The following is a 23,158-nucleotide window of genomic DNA, read 5'->3' on the forward strand; positions in this document are numbered from 1 at the left end:
GAAACAGCCACATTTGGAACGTCACTATTGGGTCAGAGCACCTGCCTCAAGGTCTCCATTTCTGCCCTGTTGTGTAGGGCAGGTGCCACTCACCTCTCAAGCAAGCTAGATGAACCCTTGCACCATGGCAGGGCCACAAGCTGCTGGCCCTGCCTGCACACACACTGGACTCTTCTAACCCCAATCCCGTGTCCAATTTCACAGCTCGTGGAGCCTCTTACACCCAGTGGGGAGGCCCCCAACCAAGCCCTCCTGAGGATTTTAAAGGAAACAGAATTCAAGAAGCTCAAAGTCCTGGGCTCTGGAGCGTTTGGCACCGTGTATAAGGTGAGACCTCAGGACAGTCTGCAGAGCTCTCATGCTCCATGGGGCCTCAGCCTGTCCTCATGTCATCATCTCCATTCCACTGAGTTTGCGAAATTCTAGCAGTTTCCCCAGGTTATTGGGAGGAAATGCCACTACAGTGACAAGGAAGTGATCCTGTGAGGCCAAAAGTGTTTTGTGGAAGTCGCTAATCTTCCAGGGTATGTGGCTCAGGCCAGGCTGAGATAGATGGAGGGCAGGGAGGGCTGCCTGTGAGTGTGTGGCAGCATCAGGATGAGGGCCTCTGTGGGGACTGTGGTCTCAGGCAGGCCTACTCGCAGGCATGGAGGTTTTGTATCTAATGCTGCTGACTCACAGACCTGGCAGCCGAAGCTAGGAGTTGTGAGTCTGGCACTGGGGCAGAGCCACGGCTTCCATCACTCGCCCTTTATACAGTATCGCTAATGAAACCCATCCTGCACACCGTCACCTGCCACATGCCATGACAGCCATCTCTTCTCACAGGGACTCTGGATTCCAGAAGGCGAGAAAGTTAAAATCCCTGTGGCCATCAAGGAGTTAAGAGAAGCCACGTCTCCAAAGGCCAACAAGGAGATCCTGGATGTGAGTTCTTCCTGGATCAGCAGTGTCATCAGGCACTGCCCCTGCTGGTGCTGGACGATTTTCATCCCTGCACTGAGATGTTTGCCTCCATGTCTTTTCCTCTCTGGCACTAGTTGGTATACTTCTCTCCCCATTCCCTCCCTCTGAAGATGCAGACTCCCAAGTGCTGGGCATCTGCTGGGCCAGCCTTGGCCACTTCCTTTCCATGCTCAGCCATGGTGAGTGCTGGTGATGAGCCCATAGTGTGGGAATGCTGTTCATTTCACTTTGGGGAAAGAAATAGAGGCATCAAGAAATTTGCTTGCTTTATGAGGCTAGAGTAGGTTCAGACCCATTGCAGTTCTGATTCTCAAACTTGCATTCAGGTTGTTCTATAGTTTTCTTGCCTTTGGAATGCTTGTTTTGAAGGCTCCCAGAATTGACAGGACCTGGCCAGTCTCCGCTGCCTTTACTCCCACTGTCACTGAAACATTGCTCTCCCATGTCTGCTGATTGTTGCTTTCTGGACTCAGTCTTGGGAATGTTCTGTGAGACGCTTCTGTCTTTACTTTGAATTCTTTTTTTTTTCTTAAAGATTTATTTTATTTATTTGAAAGTCAGAGTTACCGAGAGAGAGAAGGAGAGGCAAAGAGAGAGAGAGAGGTCTTCTATCCGCTGGTTCACTTCCCAGTTGACCGCAATGGCCAGAGCTGCGCCAATCTGAAGCCAAGAGCCAGGAGCTTCTTCTGGGTCTCCCACGTGGGTGCAGGGGCCCAAGGACTTGAGCCATCTTCTACTGCTTTCCTAGGCCATAGCAGAGAGCTGGAGCAGAAGTGGAGCAGCCAGGATTCGAACCAGCACCCATATGGGATACTGGCACTACAGGCGGCAGCTTTACCTGCTATGCCACAGCGCTGGCCCCTTTACTTTGAATTCTACAGAACTTTATCCACCTCTCCGGCTAGCACATCCCAATGGGGCGGAGTCCCCTTCAACCTCAACCTGGGCTCGTTCTAGGGCAGGGGAGGGGGCTCAGGCAACAGGGTGAGGGCGGCCAAGTCAAAGAGGACGAGAAACAGCTGCCTCTGGTGCCTCCGAACCCTAGGAAATTCAGCCTGTGTCACAGGAGGAAGGGCAGCCCTGTCCTCTACTACCCGCAGGATGTGCAATGAGAAAGGCAGAAGAATCCTTTAAATGTGCTCAACACAGTGGATTTCCCACTGGGCTGCCTTTTGTCACTGTGGGGAAAGACGATGTGTTGAGGAATCCTCACATGTTGCTGACGACCTTGCCAGGCAGATTCCAGGCAGATCGTCCCAGTGCCAAGTCCTGTTAACATAACCACGAGAGAGCAAACAATTGTGCGGCCTCCAGCTGCTCACCTTTGCAGAATTTACTTCCTTGATTTGTTTGTGCTCACTGAAGACATTGTAAACATCACAGTGAACTCCAGCAGTGCTTGGGGTGCACAGGAAGGAGGCCTGAAGCCTCCTGAGACCACAGCTGTGCTTGAGAAGGCAGCAACTTCTCACTGAAAAGCCCCCACCCTGGGCCTGCTAACTGGAGGAAAATCTGCTCTGTGGGGTGGAGATGGAGGAAGACAAAACAGAGACCTGCGAGCCCAGGCCTCACTGTCCACAGGCCCCACTGGCCTCCTGCTCACATACTCCTGACCCCTTCTCCTGCACTGCTTTGATACCCTCCCATGCCTCTTCTCCATGACATCAGACATCAGGACTGTTTGGGCAGTGGCAAGGGTCTGGAAGCCATCTCTTTGCTGGCCCTGAGGCTCAGTGTGCTAGGCACTTGTCCCTGGGGCCACACACAGGTGCCAGGAGCCCTGCAGAAAACAGGGAAGTGAGTGTCAGCAGCATCAAGTGGCTTGTTAGTCCTGTGACAGAACAGCACTGGCACAGGCACTCACCTGGACACCTGTTCTGTTGCCTGTGCTTCATGGTCCATCCACACACTCAGGTCGTTTTCCATGGCTGTCAGAAACTTAATTAATGGTGAAGTTTTTTAAATGGGGGCATCTACCCTTCATTTGTTAAGCTAGACACAGGCTTCTCCATAAGAGTTTAAAATCTAGGGTAATCTTTTTCCCCTGCTCATAACATAAAATAATTCACAGTTAAGAAGGAAGGAACCCAAAATGCTGCTGGCAGTTAGGACAGAACAGACTTTCAAGTCCCAGAGCCTCAGAGACAGCCCCTGGTGGACACTGAACCACAGGGTTCTATGCCGCCGGGCAGGAAGCCAGAGTGTGCTGTGGAGCCCAGGCAGCTTGCTGTGGGTGGCCAGGCACCTCCCCAATTTCCAAGATAAACAGCCGAGAACAAAGCCCACGGTAACAGGACGTGCAAGTGAGCAGCATCTCTACTGTGACTGGGGCTGGAGAGGCTCCCTCAGAGCTTAGCCCTGGGGCCTGGCAGGGCTCCAGGCTCTGTGTGGCCACCGCCCACGCCCTCTCCTTCCCAGTCCCCGTTCCAGGTCAGCTTCTCGCAGCCCCGCTGCACGTGGGCTGCTCAAACCACTTCAGCTGGCAGATCCCTCCCCTTCTGAAATGAATGCAGTCTGTCCACAAACCCGTCCAGATCCTGGGAAAATGGGAGCGGCTGCCGGCCTCTGGGCTGTGTAGCTTCCCAGGCTCCAGGAGGTGGGATGGCTGCCTTCCTGTCAGTTTTTCCACAGCCTTTTCCATGTAAATGTAGGGCAGGCAGTGGGAAGGGAATGCAGGCAGACTTGCAAGTGTGCTACGTGCGGGGCGGGTACAGGGGGCGCATGGGAAGCCATCAGGTAGTAACCACAGCAGCCAACAGCGTGAGCTGCTGTCACACAGCCAACTCAAGCTCAGGGCTGTGGTGAGATGAGCACGAGCCATGGGGGTGGCTGGCCTGGCCCTGATGCTGGGAGGCGCAGCCTCAGGTTCCTGCCACAAGGTGCATTTGCCCCCGTGTGGCTCTTTGTGTATGCAAGCCCTTTTCCAAGATACAGGGACGTTTTGAGTGCAGACTGAGTCCATGCATGTTAAACACCGTGTGGCCTGCTCTTCAACCTTGTGATTACATCTGTAATCAAACAGCGCACAGCCTGCCTGAGAACTGAGGGTAAATGCTCAGGAAAGATCCTACACATAACCAGCGTCTGCCCGGTACACAGTGGGGGCTCTGCCCAGGCCGTGCTGGGAGCTGCCAGGGCACCCATTCCTCAGAGCACCTGATGGGGAAGGGTAGCTTTTAAATCACACAAATCATGACTGCTCTGCTGCTGCTTCCCCCAGCCTCTGCTCCCTGGGGCTGTTCACATTCATGTGGCTGTGCTTGGGTGTCCTGCCAGATACCAGGAGAGTTGTGTTTGGGAGTCAGAGAAACCCTCTGGGGTGCGGGCCCAGGTCAGAGGCCCACAGAGGAGGACCAGGGATGGACTTTGGGTGAACACAGCAGTGTGATTGTGCTTATGTTTAAAATGTGTAGGCCACTGCCCCCTCCCCCCCCACCTCATGACCCAGCCAGGGTACGTCAGCATCATCCATCTCCCCAGCCATGGCCTGGCCCTGGGTGTGTTTGCTTCTGCACTGAGAACCTGATATGCCAAGTCCATGCTCAGAACCCAGGAACTGCCAAGGCCAACGGGACTTTCTAGCCTCATTCTCTTCCAGCCTAGGGGTCTCTCACATCTGATGCAAGGTCACCCCTACTTGTATTCTGATGCAAAGTCACCCCTACTTGTACTTTAAAGGGAAATAGAATTTGTGGGTGGAAAAGGAGGATCTCCTGATTCTCAGAAGAGAAGGCCCCCTTGTGTGCACAATTACAAATAAATTAGCTTCCTTTGCCCAAGAATAGCAGAAGGGTTAAAATTAAGTCTGCATCCAGAGCTGCCACTTGGCAGCCTCTCACATTAGCAGGGTGGGAATGGGGTGCAGAGCAGCAGGAGGCAGGGGAGGGGTCGTCAGTGCAGAGACAGATCCTAAAGCTATGGAAGGTTGCAGTCCTTCTATGCGTGTTCTCTGTGCGCTGAGGGGGGCTTTGCATAGGAGCCGTGGGCAGGGTCCTTGCTCCAAATGCCCTTCCCTCGCCCATGGCACAGTGAGAGCCAAATCTCTGGAGAAGGGAAGTTCCCTGAGGGCCGCCTGCTGCGGGAGTGCCCCTGTCAGAGCCTACAGCACTGGGAGGGGTCCTGCACACACAGGCAGCTGTCGCCCCTGCATCCTGGCTCTGAGGCAAAGGTCTTCGGGGAAGATGACAGTGCACCCCCACTCAGAGACATCAGTGACTCCCTCTTTGAGCCAACATTTGCTGGCAGCAAATAGGCCTGAATCTCTGCCCATGGAATCACTATCCAGGGACCCACCTCTCAGTAGCTCACCCTGCTAGAATCCCCCTGCGCCAGGTGTTCTGTAGGCCAGCCACATCCAGAAGTGTGTATCTCATGCTGCTTTACCTGTGTGTGCCTGTCCCTCTCGCCTCTGTGGACCTCTTTCTGACCATCCTCCCCTCCCACACAGGAGGCCTACGTGATGGCCAGCGTGGACAACCCCCATGTGTGTCGCCTCCTGGGCATCTGCCTGACCTCCACTGTGCAGCTCGTCACACAGCTCATGCCCTTCGGTTGCCTGCTGGACTACGTCCGAGAGCACAAAGACAACATCGGCTCCCAGCACCTGCTCAACTGGTGTGTGCAGATTGCAAAGGTAAACTCGGGGGAGGGGCTCTGCAGGTGCTGGCTCTGAAAAGCCGGGCAGACGTTTCTACCCAAAGGACTTGGGCTCAGCTGGCTGCTCCCTGCCCTCGGCTTCCAGAACAAAGCGGATCAATCAGTCGGCTGTCAGTAAAGGCAGGAGGAGAGCAGGAGTGAGTGTGGAGGAGTGGGGAGGTCCTCCGTGCTGGGACGGCTGAGTGCTGCCCGAGGGGGATGAGTGCTCGCCACCTGCACTTTTCTTTATTTTGGATCAAATTTCATTGACTTGCTGTGCCACTATCAGCACCTGCATGTGGAAAATCAATCAGTCTGCTATATTTGGGCAGCTCTTTTGTTTTCTGGGGGCTCAGTACAATTTGGTGCTGTGTCTTTAATTTGCTGAAGTCCTTTTTGGTGATGTTGATGGTAGTTTACAGTGGGGGGACTTGACCAGGAGAGCGAATGGGCTAAAGCTGTATGTGAACAGTCAGTGAGCAGGCTCCTGTTGCTTGTCTGGGTTTCAGTCACTCCCTTTTGGGTAGGCCTGCTCCAGATCCAGGCAGGGACTGGGCCAGCAAAATGGCCAGGTAGCCCAGCTGTGAGCTGACAGGCCCAGCCCTGCTGCCCCGTGACCCCAAGAGGACCTGTGTGCTTCCACCCCAGCTTCTCTCTCCTCCGATTCCAGCCTCATTTTTCCTGACAGTGAGTGTTTCCCGCAGTAAACATGAAGGATTTGTGGACAGGCCTTGTCAGGGCTGTCAGTGCTTACTTTGTTGTCAAAGTTCCTCAGACAGTGGCAATGTCAAGGGACACCTGGCCCACAGAGGCCTGGGTGAGTCCCCTTGTATCAGCCTCCCTCAGAGGCTGGTCTGGGGAGAGGTGGATGTGGAGCTGTCTCTGAAGGGCTGTGTGTGTCTGGGCTCCGGAACCCGGAAGTTCCCACGCAGCTCTGTCCACTCCGATTAGCACAGGCAGGGTCCTCCTTTCCCTGGCATCCCCTAATACCTTGCTTCATGCTCTTAGCCATATTTATCACTTCTTAGAGTTTGCACCCAGCATGGAGGACAGAACCCTGCACACCTGGAGCCAGCTCTGGAAGCCCCACTCACCAGAGCTGCTGGGACATTTGGCAGCTCAGCTCTGAGGCCCAGCTCCACTGCCTTGGGCCTCCCATTGCTGTGAAATGCAGGCATTCCTTCCACCACAGGGAGCAGGCAGTCTTGGAGCATTGCCCAACCCCAGGTAGGGCCTGCAGGTGACTTCCAAACTTGACCCAGTATCCACCAGCCACGCAAGCTGGGCCGGGTGCTGAGTCCTTATACACCTCGTCTCTATCCCCTGTCCTCCAGGTGGGAAGGCTTGGGTCAGCCACCTGTACCACCTGCCAGTGCTGGCTCAATACTCCTTTCCTCCCTGCCTCTTCCCTTGGCTCTGTGAGGATGGAGCAGTGACTGAACTTAACCCAAGACCTCATCTTCATCTAGATCTCTGGCAGCTTCTCTGTGGACTCCCCCAATCTTGCATTGACATCTGCCTGACCTCCAGTGTCTGCATAAATGGACATCTGCGTGACCCCTAACATGAGCTTTTTATGAGAGGATGAGAAACACAGGTCCTTGTGCAGCAGGGCCCACGCCAGAGAAGAACCTACCGCCTGAGTCACCAAGGCCCTCCCACATTACCTTTATACAGCGTTGCTCTTGAGTCCAGCCCACCCTTTAAAACCACTGTTGGGCTCATTACACTTTGCTGTATTTTGATTTGAAGTCCTCCATACTGTGGGCCACTAGCACTTTGTGATAGATTTGCTTTTTAATTCACAAGAGAAAATGTACTCACCTGCATCTAGATGGCTGTGCTAATGCAGAAACTGTCTCTGGAGGGAGATTTGCTCTGGGGCAGAGAAAATTTGAGTATTAAACACTTTGCTTTTCATGAGTTTGAAGTAACACCACCCAGAAACAACTAGCAGCTGACCGTCACTTTCAAGTGGGATTCATTTACTTAGGAATGTCCTGTGTTGATTCACAAAGCCATGAACTCTCTGGAGAAGTTTTCTAAGTGTTGCTGGGAGAGCTGGCTACTTTTTGAAAAGTTCATTATCCTGGCCCAACTGCTAAGGGAATAAAGTTACATCAACCAGGCAAAAGGAAAAGAGACCAGGTGGGATTGGCAGACATAAGAGCCTGCCCCTGCCACATGTGATGAGAATCCAGGGTCAGGTATGTGGCACAGTGATTAAGACACTGCTAGGGGCTGGCACTGTGGTGCAGCAGGTTAATGCCCTGGCCTGAAGCACCGGCATCCCATATGGGCGCTGGTTCGAGACCCGACTGTTCCACTTCTGATCCACCTCTGCTATGGTCTGGGAAAGCAGTAGAAGATGGCCCAAGTCCTTGGGCTCCTGCAACCGCATGGGAGACTGGGAAGAATCTCCTGACTCCTGGCTTCGGATCGATGCAGTTCCAATTTTTGCAGCCAATTGGAGAATGAACCAGCAGATGGAAGATCGATCTCTCTCTCTCTCTCTCTCTCTTTCTTTCTCTCTTTTTCTGTCTTTCCCTCTCCCTCTCCCTCCCTCCCTCTCTCCCTCCCTCCCTCTCTCTCTCTCTCTCTCTCTGCCTCTACTCTATCTCTGTGTAACTCTGACTTTCAAATAAATACATCTTAAAAAAAAAAGACTGCTTAGGACACCCTCATCCCATAGCAGAGGGCCTAGGTTCAAGCCCCAGCTCCGCTTCTGATCCCACTTCCTGCTAATGCACACCCTGGAACACAGCATGTGATGGCTAAAGAACTTGGGTACTTGCTACTCACGTGGAAGACTCAGACTGAGTTTCTGGCTGCTGGCTTTATCTTGTTGAGCCCTGGATATTGCAGGCATTTGGGAAGTGAACCAGCAGATGGGAGCTCATGCACTCTCTCCCTCCTTCTCCTCCACAACCCCATTCCTTTACTCCCTCTCTCCCTCCCTCTTTGGAATTTAAAAGCAAAAACCAGTCTCCATAGTTTATGGAGATACCACCTGCTGGCCCACTGGGAAACTTTGCACACTGGTAGGGAATGAGCTACATGAGAAAGTGTATCTACTCTTCCCAGCACACAGCACAGTAATCTTAGACCGTGTCTGATCCAAAGACCCTATTATCCAGGTTGGAAAGCACTGTCCCACGAACCACATTACTGCAAAGCCCTGTGATAAATAAAGCTACTTAGACTATGGTTCAGACACCATTTCCTCAGACTTGCTGTGTGCATCTTTAAACTGAAGTTGCTGGAGCCTCCTTCATTTCCCTTTCAACCTCAGTATTTCAAAATTCCCTCTAGCTATCTTGAAGTAATTAACAAAAAAAGTGTTTTAATTCAATTAAGCTGAGGATCTTGGAGAAGAAGCAGCAACTGAGTTTCCAAGTGGCCCCACTGAGGCCTGTGCTGACCTTACTCCAGTGTCTGGAGTCGGAGTCCCTGATTGTAGCCCACTGGGTAGCATGTGGCTGCTGGGTATGCAAATGGCCTTTCAGACCACCAACGTGTGGACAGAGATTACAGAGTTTTCTGAGTTCAAATGGGCCTAATCTTGTTGTCCCCACTTGTTCTCTGATTTAAGACCCTCTGGAGCTTTCTCTGCAGATGGAGGCTTCGATAAAACCTCACACTGTATAGAGAAGTTGCTCTGGGCCTGTGGGTAGATAGGGCTGAGTGGCCTCAGTAGGTTTATCAGCCTTGCACAGTGACCTGGGCTTGCTCAGGGTACAGGGCTGCACTAAAATTTTTTTTATTTATTTTTCCCTCTCTTTTGTTTATTTTATTTATTTATTTATTTATTTATATATTGGCAACCCATATAGAGCTTCACGCGGAGGCCTCAGTGGAGAATTGAGGTGTGGTCCTGACAGTGCCAGCCTCTGGATACCCTGGGTTGACCACAGGGCAGTCGTAGGGACTTGGACAGAAAGCAGATTCCATGCAACTGTGTCTGAAAAGGCTGGGACCTCCTCAATCCTGAGCAGTCCATTCTTCAACCAACCGTTGTGGAAATGTGTGCAGTGTACAGGATTCCCTGGAACACCAGTGATGGGAGCTAAATGCTCTCTGAGGTCCTCCCTGTGGTTTTCATGATCTTATAAAAAAAAAAACAAAACACATTTTAAATAAAGAGAGAGGCATAGAGACATCTGCCACAAAGAAGCCTTCAGCCAGCATGAGGTGAGGAATGAAAGAATATGCACGAGGGAGAGGGATCGGGGGCAGTGGTCCACGAGGGCCACGGAGCCAGTGCAGCTTGGAACACAGATCCTGGGCCTCGCCAGGCAAGGGCCAAGCATCCTAGCTTTTCCCAGAGGATCAGTGCTGATCAGTTCAACAGACTCTCGTAAGAGAGTCTCAACTCCTCTCATAAGAGACAGGGTTCCCAGGGCTCCCCTACTTCAACAGGGGTGACCGAAGTAGAGGGAAGGAACCAGCTTGAGAGGGAGCTCACAGGCTGGAAGCATTTCCTCTGCTGTTTCCCCCACCCCTCTAGCACGGAGGTGCTGCTGTCTCCTCTCAGTGTACAGGGGCCCTGATAATCTTCTTTCCCTGCATGCAAAGAACTTGGGAAGGGAAGCATTTACAGCAGCGCACCTTGACATTCAGATTTCTGGGTAACACGGGAAGGAACTAGATCATGTGTCCATGAGGCAGGGAGGCAACCCTGTGTTCCCAAGAAGAGAGAAACAAGCCTCAAAAATGGTGCCAGACAACTAATTCTTGGTAATATCCAGATGGCTGGTTTTGCTGTAGAAATAAAAATTCCAAGATTTCACGCTGATATACCAAGTCAATTCATAATTTTCTCCTCATTTGTATGCAAAAAGAAGCCAAGAATTTGCCAGAAGATTTGGGAAGCCATCCTCATCCACAGGGAGCCCCTGCAGTTGCACTAAGATGGCCACAGAAACCCCAGCAAACAACAGAGCTGGTCACTGAGTGGGGGAGTGGGAGCAGGAATCACAGAGGAAGTGAGAAGGTGGCTTGCCCAGGAGCAGGGGTGGGGCACCTGTGAGGGGAGTGTGATGGCACAGAAGAGGCGCAGGTCACAGCTCAGTGCGTTTTGCCCACGGCAGATGTGGAGCCAGGAGAAGCTGAGGTCAGAAGTGACCTTGTCTGCATGTGACAAGGACACCAGAAGACTGAGGGCAAGGGCTGTGCTCAGGGCACGGCATGGCTGCTGCTCACAGCAGTGGCTGTGGCTCCACACAACTGCAGTGGTGGCCAGAGAGGTATGGCCAGGGCACCTTTTAAAGCACACTAAGCATCCACATGTTAGGATAACTGGACCCACATCCTCTGTGAATCGTGTAAGGGGGCCCAGCGGAGCCCAGGGAGAGGAATGGTGTGAAAGGACGCAGCCTGGTGAGGTCTGCTCTGACCGCCCCACCTCCCACAGAAACCACGGGGCAGTGGCAGTGTAGGCAGGCAGCGCTCCCTGAGCAGGCGTCCAGCACTGAGCTCATGCCCATTGCTGGCCTCTCCTGGGTCAGAAGAACCAGGGTGGCTGGGTCATTTGGGGCAGCTGTGGTGCCAAGAACAGGGACTTGCATGCAGGGTCTAGCAACTGGAAGCCCCGTGCCCTCAAGTGAACCGCCCTCACTTTCTCCCCACATTCCAGGGCATGAACTACCTGGAGGACCGGCGTCTGGTGCACCGCGACCTGGCTGCCAGGAATGTGCTGGTAAAGACACCGCAACACGTCAAGATCACAGATTTTGGGCTGGCCAAGCTGCTCGGTGCAGAGGAGAAAGAATACCATGCAGAGGGGGGCAAGGTAAGAGCCTGCCCATGGCCAGGGTCCCAGTCCTGACACCACCCTGAGCTCCAGCAGGGTCGGCCGGTGGCCCTGCGTTGTCAGTGAGGTCACACGACAGCCACTGCCTGTGGGTCTGGCTAGGCCTTCTGGCTGTGGGGAGGGGTGTTTCTGAGACTGCAGGGCCAAGTGCAGCTCTGCCTCAGGGCTCTGGAGATCTTGTCAGCCCCCCAACAGGAGCAGCTGAGAGAGCTCACCAGAAAGCCCCATGGCCCCGTGACTCATGCCTGGCCCCTCCCCTCTGCTGGGCTTGGGGGTTTCTCCCGGGCAGGCGCAGGCTCTCTGCCCTCCCACAGTGCCTCAGCACATCAGTGTACCCTCCCAGGCCTCCCTCTGGCCCTCGATGCAGGCAGCATCAAGCCTTTGACAGACTCCTGAAGACCCTAAACACTGGATGATACCTGGCTTCCCTGAAGGGCCCACAGCCCCGGGGACCTCTGCTGAGTATTCAGGAAGCAGACCCTGAATTTCCAGGGCCCACCTATTCTCCCAGATTTAAAATCTCCTCTTGCTGGGGGGACTCTGGCCTGGGCCCAGCAGGGCAGTGTCCTGGCACTCGGTCCTGGGTGGCACAACACATCAGTAGAGGGAAACTGATCTTACTGCTTCTCTCCCATCTCCCCAAGGTCCCCATCAAGTGGATGGCTTTGGAATCGATTTTACACCGGATTTACACCCACCAGAGTGATGTCTGGAGCTACGGTGAGTGAGTCCTGACGTAGGGGACCTGTGCTGAGCTGTTTGTTATTTGCTTTGACAGTGAGTGCTTTCTTTCGAGACCATGACTAATAGTCAAACAATAGCTGCGGCCTACTGCACTGAGGAAACCAACAGAGGATGGGGCCTAACCAGGCGTCTCTGCCTCACTGGAGACATTGGTGACTTCCTCCAGCAGGGAACAGGGTCACAGGAGTGGGAAAGGAGGGGTGTGTGCTCCAGTGTAGGAAACCCATCTGCCTGGAAACGAAGCCAAACTTGAGAGAACCATGGCGGAACAGTCTTCCAGTATAAAAATGAGGCTTTCTGAAGTGCTACCTCCATGCACGTGTGTCACTGCCTCTGGGACCTGGTGTGTTCTCGTAAGGAGTTGGAGAACTAACAGCCTTTCTAGTCCCTGCAGACCCCACTAGCTACCCCACCCTACTCTTACTACTTTTCTGAAACCTGAAGAACACTCCTTGACCAGAGTAAACTGTGCTAGGTGAGAAACCAAGTAAGAATCAGTCCAGTCTGGAAATGAGAGTTCTTCCACAAGACTGGGTTGACTGTGTTCCTGCTCCTGGGCCACTGCTTCCTCCTCATTCCAGCCCTGTTCTCTGGATTAATTCAGGCGGTTCTGTTGAGGAAAGGCTGTGGAAAAATGGATCTGGAGGCCAGGTCTGAGGAGAGTGGGCCCTTGGGCTGCTTGGAGAACAGGATCTTGTGTCTCTCCCTCCTGGGGAAGTTGGGATCCAGGGCTCATTTGCACTGAACTCATCTTGGGGCAGGACACAGGTGCTGGGAGGAGGGGATAGCCATGGGGATTAAGGAAGCACTGCTCACTGGCCTCTGCACATTTCTAGAGCAGAGAATCTCATCACCTGAGCTCTACGATGAGAGTACTGTGTGAACTCACAGTCATCTGAAAACCACCAACTCTAAAATCACTGCTGCTTTGGTTTGGTGTTAATCATGATATGTGGTTAAGATTTTTGTGTGCATCAACAGGAACGCAGGTCTCTGTGTTTGCTTTTCTATTACCTAAGATCACAGAATCCCCAGCTTCCTGCCACTGAAAATGCAAGTTCCCTAGGGCAGAGACGGCATGTTAGGAAAGCCAGTGTCACGGTGTGGTTACCAGCTTACGCTGACCATCTGTCAGTGACTTGCTGCCAGCCACTGCACTACGTGTGTCACTTCTGTCCTGTGCTTCGACCCTCACCCACACTCTCTGAGAAAGACACTGTTGTTGCCCCACTCGACAAAGGTAACGGAGGCTCCCAGAGCCACAGAGATATTTGTGTGCTAGCATCGAGAAGCAGCAATCAACTTGGTTACTAAAGATGAAGCTCTGCAATTGGCACTAACTCCTGTGGTGCAGCTCAGGATGAGGTCTCTGATGGTCACTGACCCCTGTGGTGCAGCTCTAGGTGAGGCTGTGACCATCACTGACCCCTGTGGTGCAGCTCTAGGTGAGGCTGTGACCATCACTGACCCCTGTGGTGTGGCTGTAGATGAGGCTGTGACCATCACTGACCCCTGTGGTACGGCTCTAGGTGAGGTCACTGATGGTCACTGACCCCTGTAGTGTGGCTCGAGATGAGGGTCTCTGATGGTCACTGACCTCTAATGTGTTTGCTTTTCTGCTTGCTTCCTTTGCCCCGCAGGAGTCACCGTTTGGGAGTTGATGACCTTTGGGTCCAAGCCTTACGACGGAATCCCTGCCAGTGAGATCGCGTCTGTGCTGGAGAAAGGAGAACGACTTCCACAGCCCCCCATCTGCACTATTGACGTCTACATGATCATGGTCAAGTGTGAGTGACTGGAGAGGCCATCCTTGCTCGCCTCATTGCACTTTATCATGCCTGCAAAGGCATTGCTATCCTTGTGCAAACAGTTGAGGCCTCTGTTCCTTAGGGGAAACGTTGCCACATTCTCAAGGCAGGACACCTTCCAGAAACTTCCATAAATGCCTCTGCATGTGTTCCTGAAAGAGCACTTGCTTGACTCATTGAGCAGTGTGACCTGACATTTGCAAACCAAAAAGTAAATCAAAATCTTCCGTAAACTCTTAGGGTAAAATGGTCTATTTTCTGAGTTGCTCAATGAAGTACTAAGCTGTCACATTTTTTGAAGACTGTTACCGGAGAGACAGAATGTTTTTAAAAGCCTAACAATGAGTAACCACAAGAAGCGGCAAGGATCAGCATTGCTGCTGTGACTTACAACTTTGAGTAGATTTATATGAGGCCTTCAACAGTGTGGCGTTTGAATGTTTTAAGCTAGTAGAGAATGTGATCTCTTAATACTTGTTCCACCAGAACCACATGTGCAGTAGGCTCTGGAGCCAACACCACCCAGACAGGAAGCCTTTGACAAGGAAGGCATGAGGGGATTCTGACACAGCTGGTGTCAGTGTCAACACCCCTCTGAACCTCAGACCGCAGGGCTCATCCATTTTAACTTGGTTTGGGTTGCGGAAGCTGGGAAACAGAGAGGTCACCTGATTTGTCTGAGGTCACATAGCAGTCTGGCCTAAAATAGCTTGACATCTGCTTATGGAAAATAAACATGAACCCTCGGAGTCAGTGAGTGCCACTCTGGGGCTGTTTCTCCAACTTAGTTACTCTGGACTGGGATCCTTGAGCCACCAAATGCAGCAGCCTGTCTGTCAAGAGCACCCCAGGTGAGGGGGCTCTCACACAGCTCCTTCCAGTCTGAGTCAGTGCTGACTGAGGGATCTGGGGGAAGCATTGGGTGGGGAGGGCACAACCTGCGGCCCTGAAGGCCTTCCCTTTTCTCTAAGCTGAATCTGGCTTCCAGCTTGAGAGAGTGCTGTGGCTGAATGTCAAGTGGGGGCTTTGGCAAATGCTAGGTACCCCAGGTCAGAGCTGCTCACAGACAGGACTGCAAGTCACAGGGGCACTAGACGCCAACCCTAGGAGGAATAGATAGAGAAAAGTTTAGAAGATCTGATTCTGATTCAGATTGAGAATGCTGTCCTGCCATGCCAGGAGTGAGGAGTCCAGCACAGAGCCCAGCTTTGCTCACCACTGTCCTTTCTCCGTTTCCTTCCTCAGGCTGGATGATAGATGCTGACAGTCGCCCAAAGTTCCGGGAGTTGATTGTGGAATTTTCCAAAATGGCCCGAGACCCTCAGCGTTACCTTGTCATTCAGGTACCAGACCACAGCAGTGCCTGTTGTACTGAGCATCAGAGTCCCTGTGTCCCCACACTCCCATTGTTGGCTCCTGGTGCAGTGGAGCAGCCTCAGCTGAGGTACACTGAACATGAAGCCCAAGTTTTGGTGGCCAGCAAACCTCTCTTTACCTCCTTGACTGGCCTCTTTCCCCTAGGTCCATCAGGCAACCTCTCCACCAATCCCCTTCCCTAGTAGGGGAATAGCAAAGCCAGATCGTGGGGCTGTCTCAAGGATTTGGTGAAATCATTTTTGTATAGTATTCTTCAGGCCATGTCACAGCACAACGCTCCCGTAAACGACACCCCTCCCCTTCTGAGCCGCCTTCTCTGTGTGCATCTCAGAGACTTTTTGATGCTTGGTTTCAAAGCATCCATGTGCAGTGGGGTGAGCATCTTTCTTCAGAGAACAAGAGGGGTTACTATGACTAAAGTGGCAAACAGAGGCACCTGCTGACTGGTAGACCTAATCCTGTAACCAAGAAATAGAATAACATCTCTGTGAGCCATTCTAATGCTCTCAAAATCTCTGCCCTAGGGGGATGAGCGGATGCATTTGCCAAGCCCTACAGATTCCAATTTTTACCGTGCCCTGATGGACGAAGAAGACATGGGCGACGTCATAGATGCTGACGAGTACCTCATTCCTCAGCAGGGCTTCTTCAACAGCCCCTCCACATCACGGACGCCGCTCTTAAGCTCTCTGGTATGAAATTGCTCTCTCTCTCTCTCTCTCTCGAGCTGTGTTTACTGGTCAGAACCATCTAGGCGAACTCACATAGGCACAGAGAAGTAAATTTTAACCAAATCCTAAAGTGCTTTCCGAATGAACCACGTAAGTGTATTATCCACCACACCTCAACTAGCTTTGGGGTCCATTAAGGAAGAGAATTAAACCAACGCTAGATTTTGTGCAGGTAATGATTAAAGACAAAAATTAAGCACCTTCATATAGTTCCACTCCACATACCCCACCTCTTACATCGTGGAGCAGGTGAGTCACCAGTGAGCCTTGAACAGCTCCTCTGTTTGTTTTTCAGAGTGCGACCAGCAACAGTTCCACCATGGCTTGTGTGGATAGGAACGGGGTATGTGTGAAAGCCTCATGAACCAGAGTCACAACCACAGATCAAGCGCCTGTCTTAACCAATCTGACTTCTCTTCCTGCATTGGTTTTTCTTTGCCTGGTTTTCATGGCCCCTATCCCAAGGCCAGCAGCCCACTGTCACATATCACAGCATCATTCAAAGCGTGGCTTGTGGGTGGCAGCACCAGTGTCACCAGACAGCTTCTGAGAAATGCAGACCCTCAAGCAACACCCTGGACGAGCCAGACCAGGACCTTGGGAGTGGAGCCCAGTAGTCTGAGTGGATGACTCTGGTGCAGCTGGTGCTTGATGAAGTAAAGCCACAGGCCGCGTGACTGCTAGAAGTTTAGATAAAATGAAATGTGTGAAACACGCTTCCCCACACACGTGTTCAGTGTCCCCCTACTGCAGAGGAACTACCCTGCAGTCAGTGGTCCAGCAGCGTGGTGACTCTACAGGGCCCGTCAGATAAGTGGAACCCCCAGCCCTACCCACATCTCCTGGGTCAGTTCAGGTGGTTTTTGTGCATATTGATGTGTGAGTCCCGTCAGCTTGAATGATCATGCCCGATTCCCTCCTCAGCAGAGCTGTCCTGTCAAGGAAGACAGCCTCCTGCAGCGGTACAGCTCAGACCCCACTGGTGGCGTGACTGAGGACAGCATGGATGACACGTTTCTCCCAGTGCCTGGTGAGTGGCCCACTTTGCAAACAGGCAAGGATCTTCACCCTTGGTACCTAAGCCAGGTGCCTCCTTTCAGCTTATCATAAGGTGAGACAATAAACTTCACAGAACAGTGAAGGGAAAATGGAGCAGACACATGCAACATGACTAGGAATGCCAGGACCTTCGTGTTGAGCCCAGTGTGTCTGGGTTGTGTGCTGCAGGTTGTTTTTGTTTTTGTTTTTGTTTTTGTTTTTGTTTTTGTTTTGACAGGCAGAGTGGACAGTGAGAGAGAGAGACAGAGAGAAAAATCTTCCTTTTGACGTTGGTTCACCCTCCAATGGCTGCCGGGGCTGGCGCGCTGCGGCTGACACATCGCGCTGATCCAAAGCCAGGAGCCAGGTGCTTCTCCTGGTCTCCCATGCGGGTGCAAGGCCCAAGGACTTGGGCCATCCTCCACTGCCTTCCCGGGCCACAGCAGAGAGCTGGCCTGGAAGAGGGGCAACCGGGACAGAATCTGGCGCCCCGACCGGGACTAGAACCCGGTGTGCCAGCACTGCAGGCGGAGGATTAGCCTATTGAGCCGCGGCACCGGCCAACTGCAGGTTGTTTTAAGAACGAATCTGCAGATTTCCTAGACTGTAAAGCAACCAAGATGTACACGTGTGTGTATGTGTATGCATGTGTTATGTGGATGACTAAAATATGCATATCTGTATGTGTGTGTGGTATAAGGATAGTTGAGATAATGGGTGTGTATGTACGCATGTGTGCATGGTATGTGAAAAGCCAAGATATATGTGTGTGTGCATGCATGCATGGTACATGAATGACCGAGATATACACATGTGTGTGCATGTATGTGATACATGAACAGCCAAGGTACATGTGTGTATGTGCACGCAGTACATGAATGGCCAAAATACACGTGTATGCATGCATGTATGGCATGTGAATGGCCAAGATACACATGTATGCATGTGTTCTGCATGAACAGCAAAGATACATGTGTGCATGTGAATAACCAAGACATATATGTGTGCATGTATGCGAACAGCCAGTGTATACATGTATGTGTGCATGGGAACAATTGAGGGGACTTCAAAAAGTTCATGAAAGATAAGTTTATTTTACTGTAATACATTTTTGAAAGCCATGTTCTTTTTATAAAAACACTACTTTGCGAAGCCCCTTCTACGTGTATACATGGCAGGTTGGATCCCTCTTCTCTCCCCTGACTCCATTCTTGCCCTGTGATGCACACACTGAGCTCATCGAAGCTCCACCCCAGAAGCTCCCAGACTGTGAATGTTCCCTTCCCACCCTCCCTCCTCTCTGTCTGTGTCTCAGGCAGGCTGGTCTCTGAGAACTTTAAATTTCAAAAGATCCGCACTCCATTGGTTTGAGAGACAGTGAGAGCAAGGTGGCCCTGTAAAAGGTGCCGGTGCCCCTGTCATCAGCTGCTTTGCTGAGGACATGCACAGGTTCCCAGTGAGCGGGGCACACTACTTGAGATGAAGCTTTGCTGATTTGCTTCCTTTCCTTTTCAGAATACATAAACCAGTACATTCCCAAGAGGCCTGCAGGCTCTGTGCAGAACCCTGTCTACCATAACCAGCCTCTGCACCCGGCTCCGGGCAGAGACCCCCACTACCAGGATCCCCACAGCAGCGCAGTGGGAAACCCTGAATATCTCAACACCACCCAGCCTCCCTGTCCCAATGGCATCTTTGACAGCCCCACCCCCTGGGCCCAGAAGGGCAGCCACCAAATGAGCCTGGACAACCCCGATTACCAGCAAGACTTTTTTCCCAAGGATGGCAAGCTGAATGGCATCTTCAAGGGTCCTACGGCTGAAAACGCAGAATACCTAAGGGTAGCACCACCAGGCCGTGAATTTACCACAGCGTGACCTGGAGGACAGCACTGGCCACGGCGTCCAGACCTCAGACACCAGGGCCAAGGCACAGCAGCTGCTCCAGCCCTGCATTTGCCATACTTGAGCTGAGTGGCCCCTCCTGGAACCTGGAAGGGCACACCCCTGAGGTGTGCTTTGGGAGGCTGCAGGTACGTTCCCTTGTCTGAAGACGGAAGCTTCCACCAAAGGGCGTCTAGCAAGAATGATGTTCCTTTCTGGCGCTAAGGGATATTTGAAAAACATGAACATCCTTGGGCACTTTCTGCTTGGGGACCCTTGGGTGTTAATCGGTGTTGATTGCAATGGATGCCTGCAAGGAGGGAGCTCTCGTGTGACACCTGCAGCACGAGGTGATCCAGGCCAGCGTGCACAGGCCTCCACCTTCCAGCCAAGACCAGAGCACTGGCACTTCTTCAAGACACTGCCATCACAAGCAGACTGAATATTCAGGAGACCCCCTGGCCTGTGTGAACCCGTGGCAGGTACAGCAGGAAAAGCCACTTTGTCTCCCTGCGGGTGAGGAAGACGGGTTCTTTCTCACACTCACCTGTGTATAAATGTCTCCGTGGTTCGCAGTCCCCAGTAGCTCACCTGTGCTGTGTGTGTGTTGGACTTGTTTATTTTCCCTTCCACTGTTTCAGAGCTCAGTATACTTTCCCTTTGTGGCAGGGAAAAGCCCATTTGACTCATCAGTGTCCAGCGCAACAGCTTTCAGTTAGAGGGAATAATGCACAGTGCATAGCCCCTAAACCCCCGTGTCTGACAGACGCAAGTTCTGTGGGCACCTGCTGCAAGGCCTCAGAAATGAAGCTGCTCGTCAGACCCTGTCAGCCTTTATCCTCTCCCCTGCCAAGTTGGTTGAGGCTCCTAGCAGGGGATTTTCATTTCCTTTTACTTTGAACAGTTGTTTTGCTCAAAAGAATCTGTATCCCTCCATGGTGAACTGCCCCAAAGGCCCTCCTCTCTCCTTGACCTGTGTAAGAAGGGTTTTAGGCCTGAGGCCACTGCAGGCACTGACTGCCCTCTCCAGAGGGAGGAATGCATTTTGAGTAGCATGGGATTCGAGTGGGGAATAGGAAATCAGAATTTGAAGTTCATGATGAAACTTTCACAACACCTACGGATAGCTTAAAGAAAATAAATTTCCCTACTGAAATAATTTTGCTGTTCTTGGAGGGTCTGCTCTTGATGTCAGTGCAGCGCACGCTCCAGATACTTATTGGACCTCTGCTGCCCAGGTAGTCAAGGAGAGAGTGTTTCAGGCAGGATTTTCAGGCTGCAGAAGAGTTATGCCACACACACACAGCTTCCTTGCACCTAAATCACACATCTCTCAAGTGGGTCAAGGCCTCACACTTTTATTACAAGAATACTTGCTTTTGTCTCAGTGGAAATAAGACTATGTTCAGGTCCATCCATCATGCTCTGCAATATGGTACCTGCGTCAGCAGTGAAGACACAAAAATGAGTAAAATATAGCCCTGCTCATGCGAGCTGTGGGGCTGGAGCTAGCTGTCAGGCTCCAAGGCGCAGTTGTCAGGGGCTGCTGTGCCTGCCAGAAGCCTCTGCAAGTCCCTGGTCCCTGCCACCAGCAGTTTATCCTGAAAATGCAAATGCCCCAATCTGAGCCTGGATGGAGCCCTGGGACACTTTGCATTCCTGAGAAGTAGGTTATAAAAGCATCAGCCCCAGCTTGGCTGAGCTGCTCCCCTTTAAATGGAACTGCCCTGAAGGTACTTGCGGGCTCTTCCCTCTGATAAGCACATTTTTTATATGTCCTTACCTATAAACCTATGAACATGAGCCCCTGCCTTTTTTCCCAGCCACACCTCTCATGCCTATTAGAGAAACATTCAAATGGGATTTTTAACACAAATCTATTTTTGTAACTTTTCTGTGGGATATTGTCCTGTTATGTAGCACTGAACTTTGTAAAGTATATTTTTAGGAAACTCATTTTTCTACTAAAACAGTTTAGGAAGTCTGCAACAGCATCGAAATTTGGAACTCAGATCTGTGTTTAAAAGAATGAGATACTTAGAAGTAAGACTGTTCTCCCTGTGCAGGGCACTGCCTCGCCACAGAGCAGAGCTGGCTGCTGGTGTGGTGAAGAGCAGAGTTGTTGTTTCTGTAATATTGTATAAGGTCAGACAGGACAAGAAGCAGCCCAGCGTAGTGCTGGTCCACCTGGGGCCGTGTCACGGAAAGGGGCAGCTGTCTCACCTGGGAGAGCCCAGCTCCTCGGCCAGCTGGCCCTTGTGAATGTAAGAAAGGCAGCGACAGACACTTTGTTGGTTGATTTAGTATACTGCCAAGGCAAATGATTTTATTTTTGTATTTACAATTGATAATGCATTTACCAGTATAGACTGGAAATATCTCGAGAGCCTACTAATGATCACCATAATTTTGGTCACTTGGGATTTTGAGGAAATGCACCAGCAGTGCCACCAGCTCCATGCATGGCCACCTAGAGAGGAGCCTGTGAGCCCTGGCTGCAGTGACATCACAGGGGACCTTTCAGAGGCCTTGAACCCCAGCTGTACCGGAGCCCAGTGAAACACGGTGAACCTCTAGGGGTGAGACCTGGCATCTGTGTTTTTGCATGCTCAGGGATTGCCAGTCGGGAGACTTGGACTTGCAGGCAAATTCTGAAGCTGTAGGTAATACCCGGGCCCAGAGGACTCTGAGCCACCCAGACCTCAGCATCTGCCACTGGGAATCAAGAGTTGGTCAGGGCTTCCCTGATGGGTGCCCAAGCACAAGAGGAGACAATGTCCAGCCAGGGGAGGAAAGCAAAGGAAACATAAAACAGACTTCTTTTCCCATTTCCTGAGCTCGCTGCCTCTGTCAGAGGTGGTTTGGAAGTAAGATAGCAATAATGAATACTCTGTGCTGAGGCCTGTGCTGCCAGGGCCGTTGTTGGGAGTGAAAGAAGGTTGACTGTCAGTCACGGTACAAAGGGCAGACTGGGAGGACTGCACCAGGAGTTGGTGGTTCAGAAAGAAGAATCCAAGACCAGGATTCTTGCTTGAAGAAGAATTGTATTTTTTCAAAAGTTGACCTGAGCTAAGAATGGCATACAGGCTGTATCTTCCTCTGCCCAGCCACAATGCGGCCCCTGAGCTACTGCAGAGGGACTGAGCCTCGCCCTGCCACCTCGAAGGCGACTTTGCAAGGGAAGCTTACACACAGATGTTTGCAGGTGTGTTCGCTTACTCTAAAAAAGGAAACCCTGTTGGCCTGATCTGCCTACAGAATAATCTTGCTGTGACAGACTCTTGGAAATTCAGAGGCCCCATGGATCTGGGGATGCTGGGAGAGATTGTGATGTGACGGATTAGCTACAGACAGCAGTAACTTTACAGCTTCTACATGTGGTACGTTTTAATCTTGTAAAGTTTTGCAATGATGAAAGCAGTGTTTGTACAAATGCAAGGTAAGAATCTTTTTATATGGTTTATACTTCTGATCAGAACTTGTTGATTGTATATTGAGCATTAAAGAACAGCTGTATATTATTCATTGTTCTTTACTCATCAATACCTTACAATAAGAATGTATTAACAATGCAATATTGATATTAGTTATTAATCACCTCTGACCAACTGTAGTTCTTTCCTGATAACTTTTAAAAATAAATAAAGTCTATTTTTAGGGCAGGCTTATGGTCACAGCAGAAGTGAGCAGGAAACCCCGTGCACTCCCATTTATCCGCTGCCTCCCCATTCTCAGCCTTCTGCACCCCACTCACTGGATAACCTTTCCATGGGAAGTCAGCATAGCCGTTTTGGAGAGTCCCTGTGTGCGGGGGTTGGTGCCTCAGACACCTGCCTCCCTTGGCCCTGCTGTCATGGCCACACTCAGACCCCACTGACAGTGCAATAAAAGCACAGCAGGCACTCAGGTTCCACACCTAAATGCTTGGGCAGATGAGTGGGGAAGGAAAGCTTGGCTGGTTGTTGTAGCCACTAGAGAGATCTGGGACTTGAACCCAAAGCAAACCTCTTGATGAAGCAAATGATGCTGTGAAGAGAAATCCCAGAAACCCAGAGCCGAGATGGGAGCAGCTCCAGGCAGAGGAGGCCACGACATGCCACAGGGGCACCTGCAGCCCTCTCCTGGCCTGATGATACCATGCATGGGCTTAGGCTCCCAGTCTTT

The 23,158-nt window shown here is 51.6% G+C and overlaps 1 protein-coding gene across 4 annotated transcripts in view; it reads left to right on the forward strand.

Annotated features, from left to right (window-relative positions):
- Positions 1 to 22,515, forward strand: part of EGFR (epidermal growth factor receptor) — a 139,215-nt gene extending 116,700 nt beyond the window's left edge. For 2 of the 4 annotated variants that reach the window (XM_008261843.4, XM_051853133.2), the window contains exons 18-28: positions 205 to 327; positions 829 to 927; positions 5,414 to 5,599; positions 11,237 to 11,392; positions 12,058 to 12,133; positions 13,798 to 13,944; positions 15,211 to 15,308; positions 15,867 to 16,034; positions 16,369 to 16,416; positions 16,998 to 17,103; positions 18,627 to 22,515. In XM_008261843.4, coding sequence (XP_008260065.3) covers positions 205 to 327; positions 829 to 927; positions 5,414 to 5,599; positions 11,237 to 11,392; positions 12,058 to 12,133; positions 13,798 to 13,944; positions 15,211 to 15,308; positions 15,867 to 16,034; positions 16,369 to 16,416; positions 16,998 to 17,103; positions 18,627 to 18,988 — 1,569 coding nt within the window. In that variant the 3' untranslated portion in view covers positions 18,989 to 22,515. The remainder of the gene's footprint in view (positions 1 to 204; positions 328 to 828; positions 928 to 5,413; positions 5,600 to 11,236; positions 11,393 to 12,057; positions 12,134 to 13,797; positions 13,945 to 15,210; positions 15,309 to 15,866; positions 16,035 to 16,368; positions 16,417 to 16,997; positions 17,104 to 18,626) is intronic. The other 2 variants (XM_008261844.4, XM_070058425.1) reach the window with 2 other exon arrangements.
- Positions 22,516 to 23,158: the final 643 nt, after the last annotated feature.

The sequence above is a fragment of the Oryctolagus cuniculus genome, chromosome 16 (assembly GCF_964237555.1).
Source record: "Oryctolagus cuniculus chromosome 16, mOryCun1.1, whole genome shotgun sequence".
NCBI lineage: Eukaryota > Metazoa > Chordata > Mammalia > Lagomorpha > Leporidae > Oryctolagus > Oryctolagus cuniculus.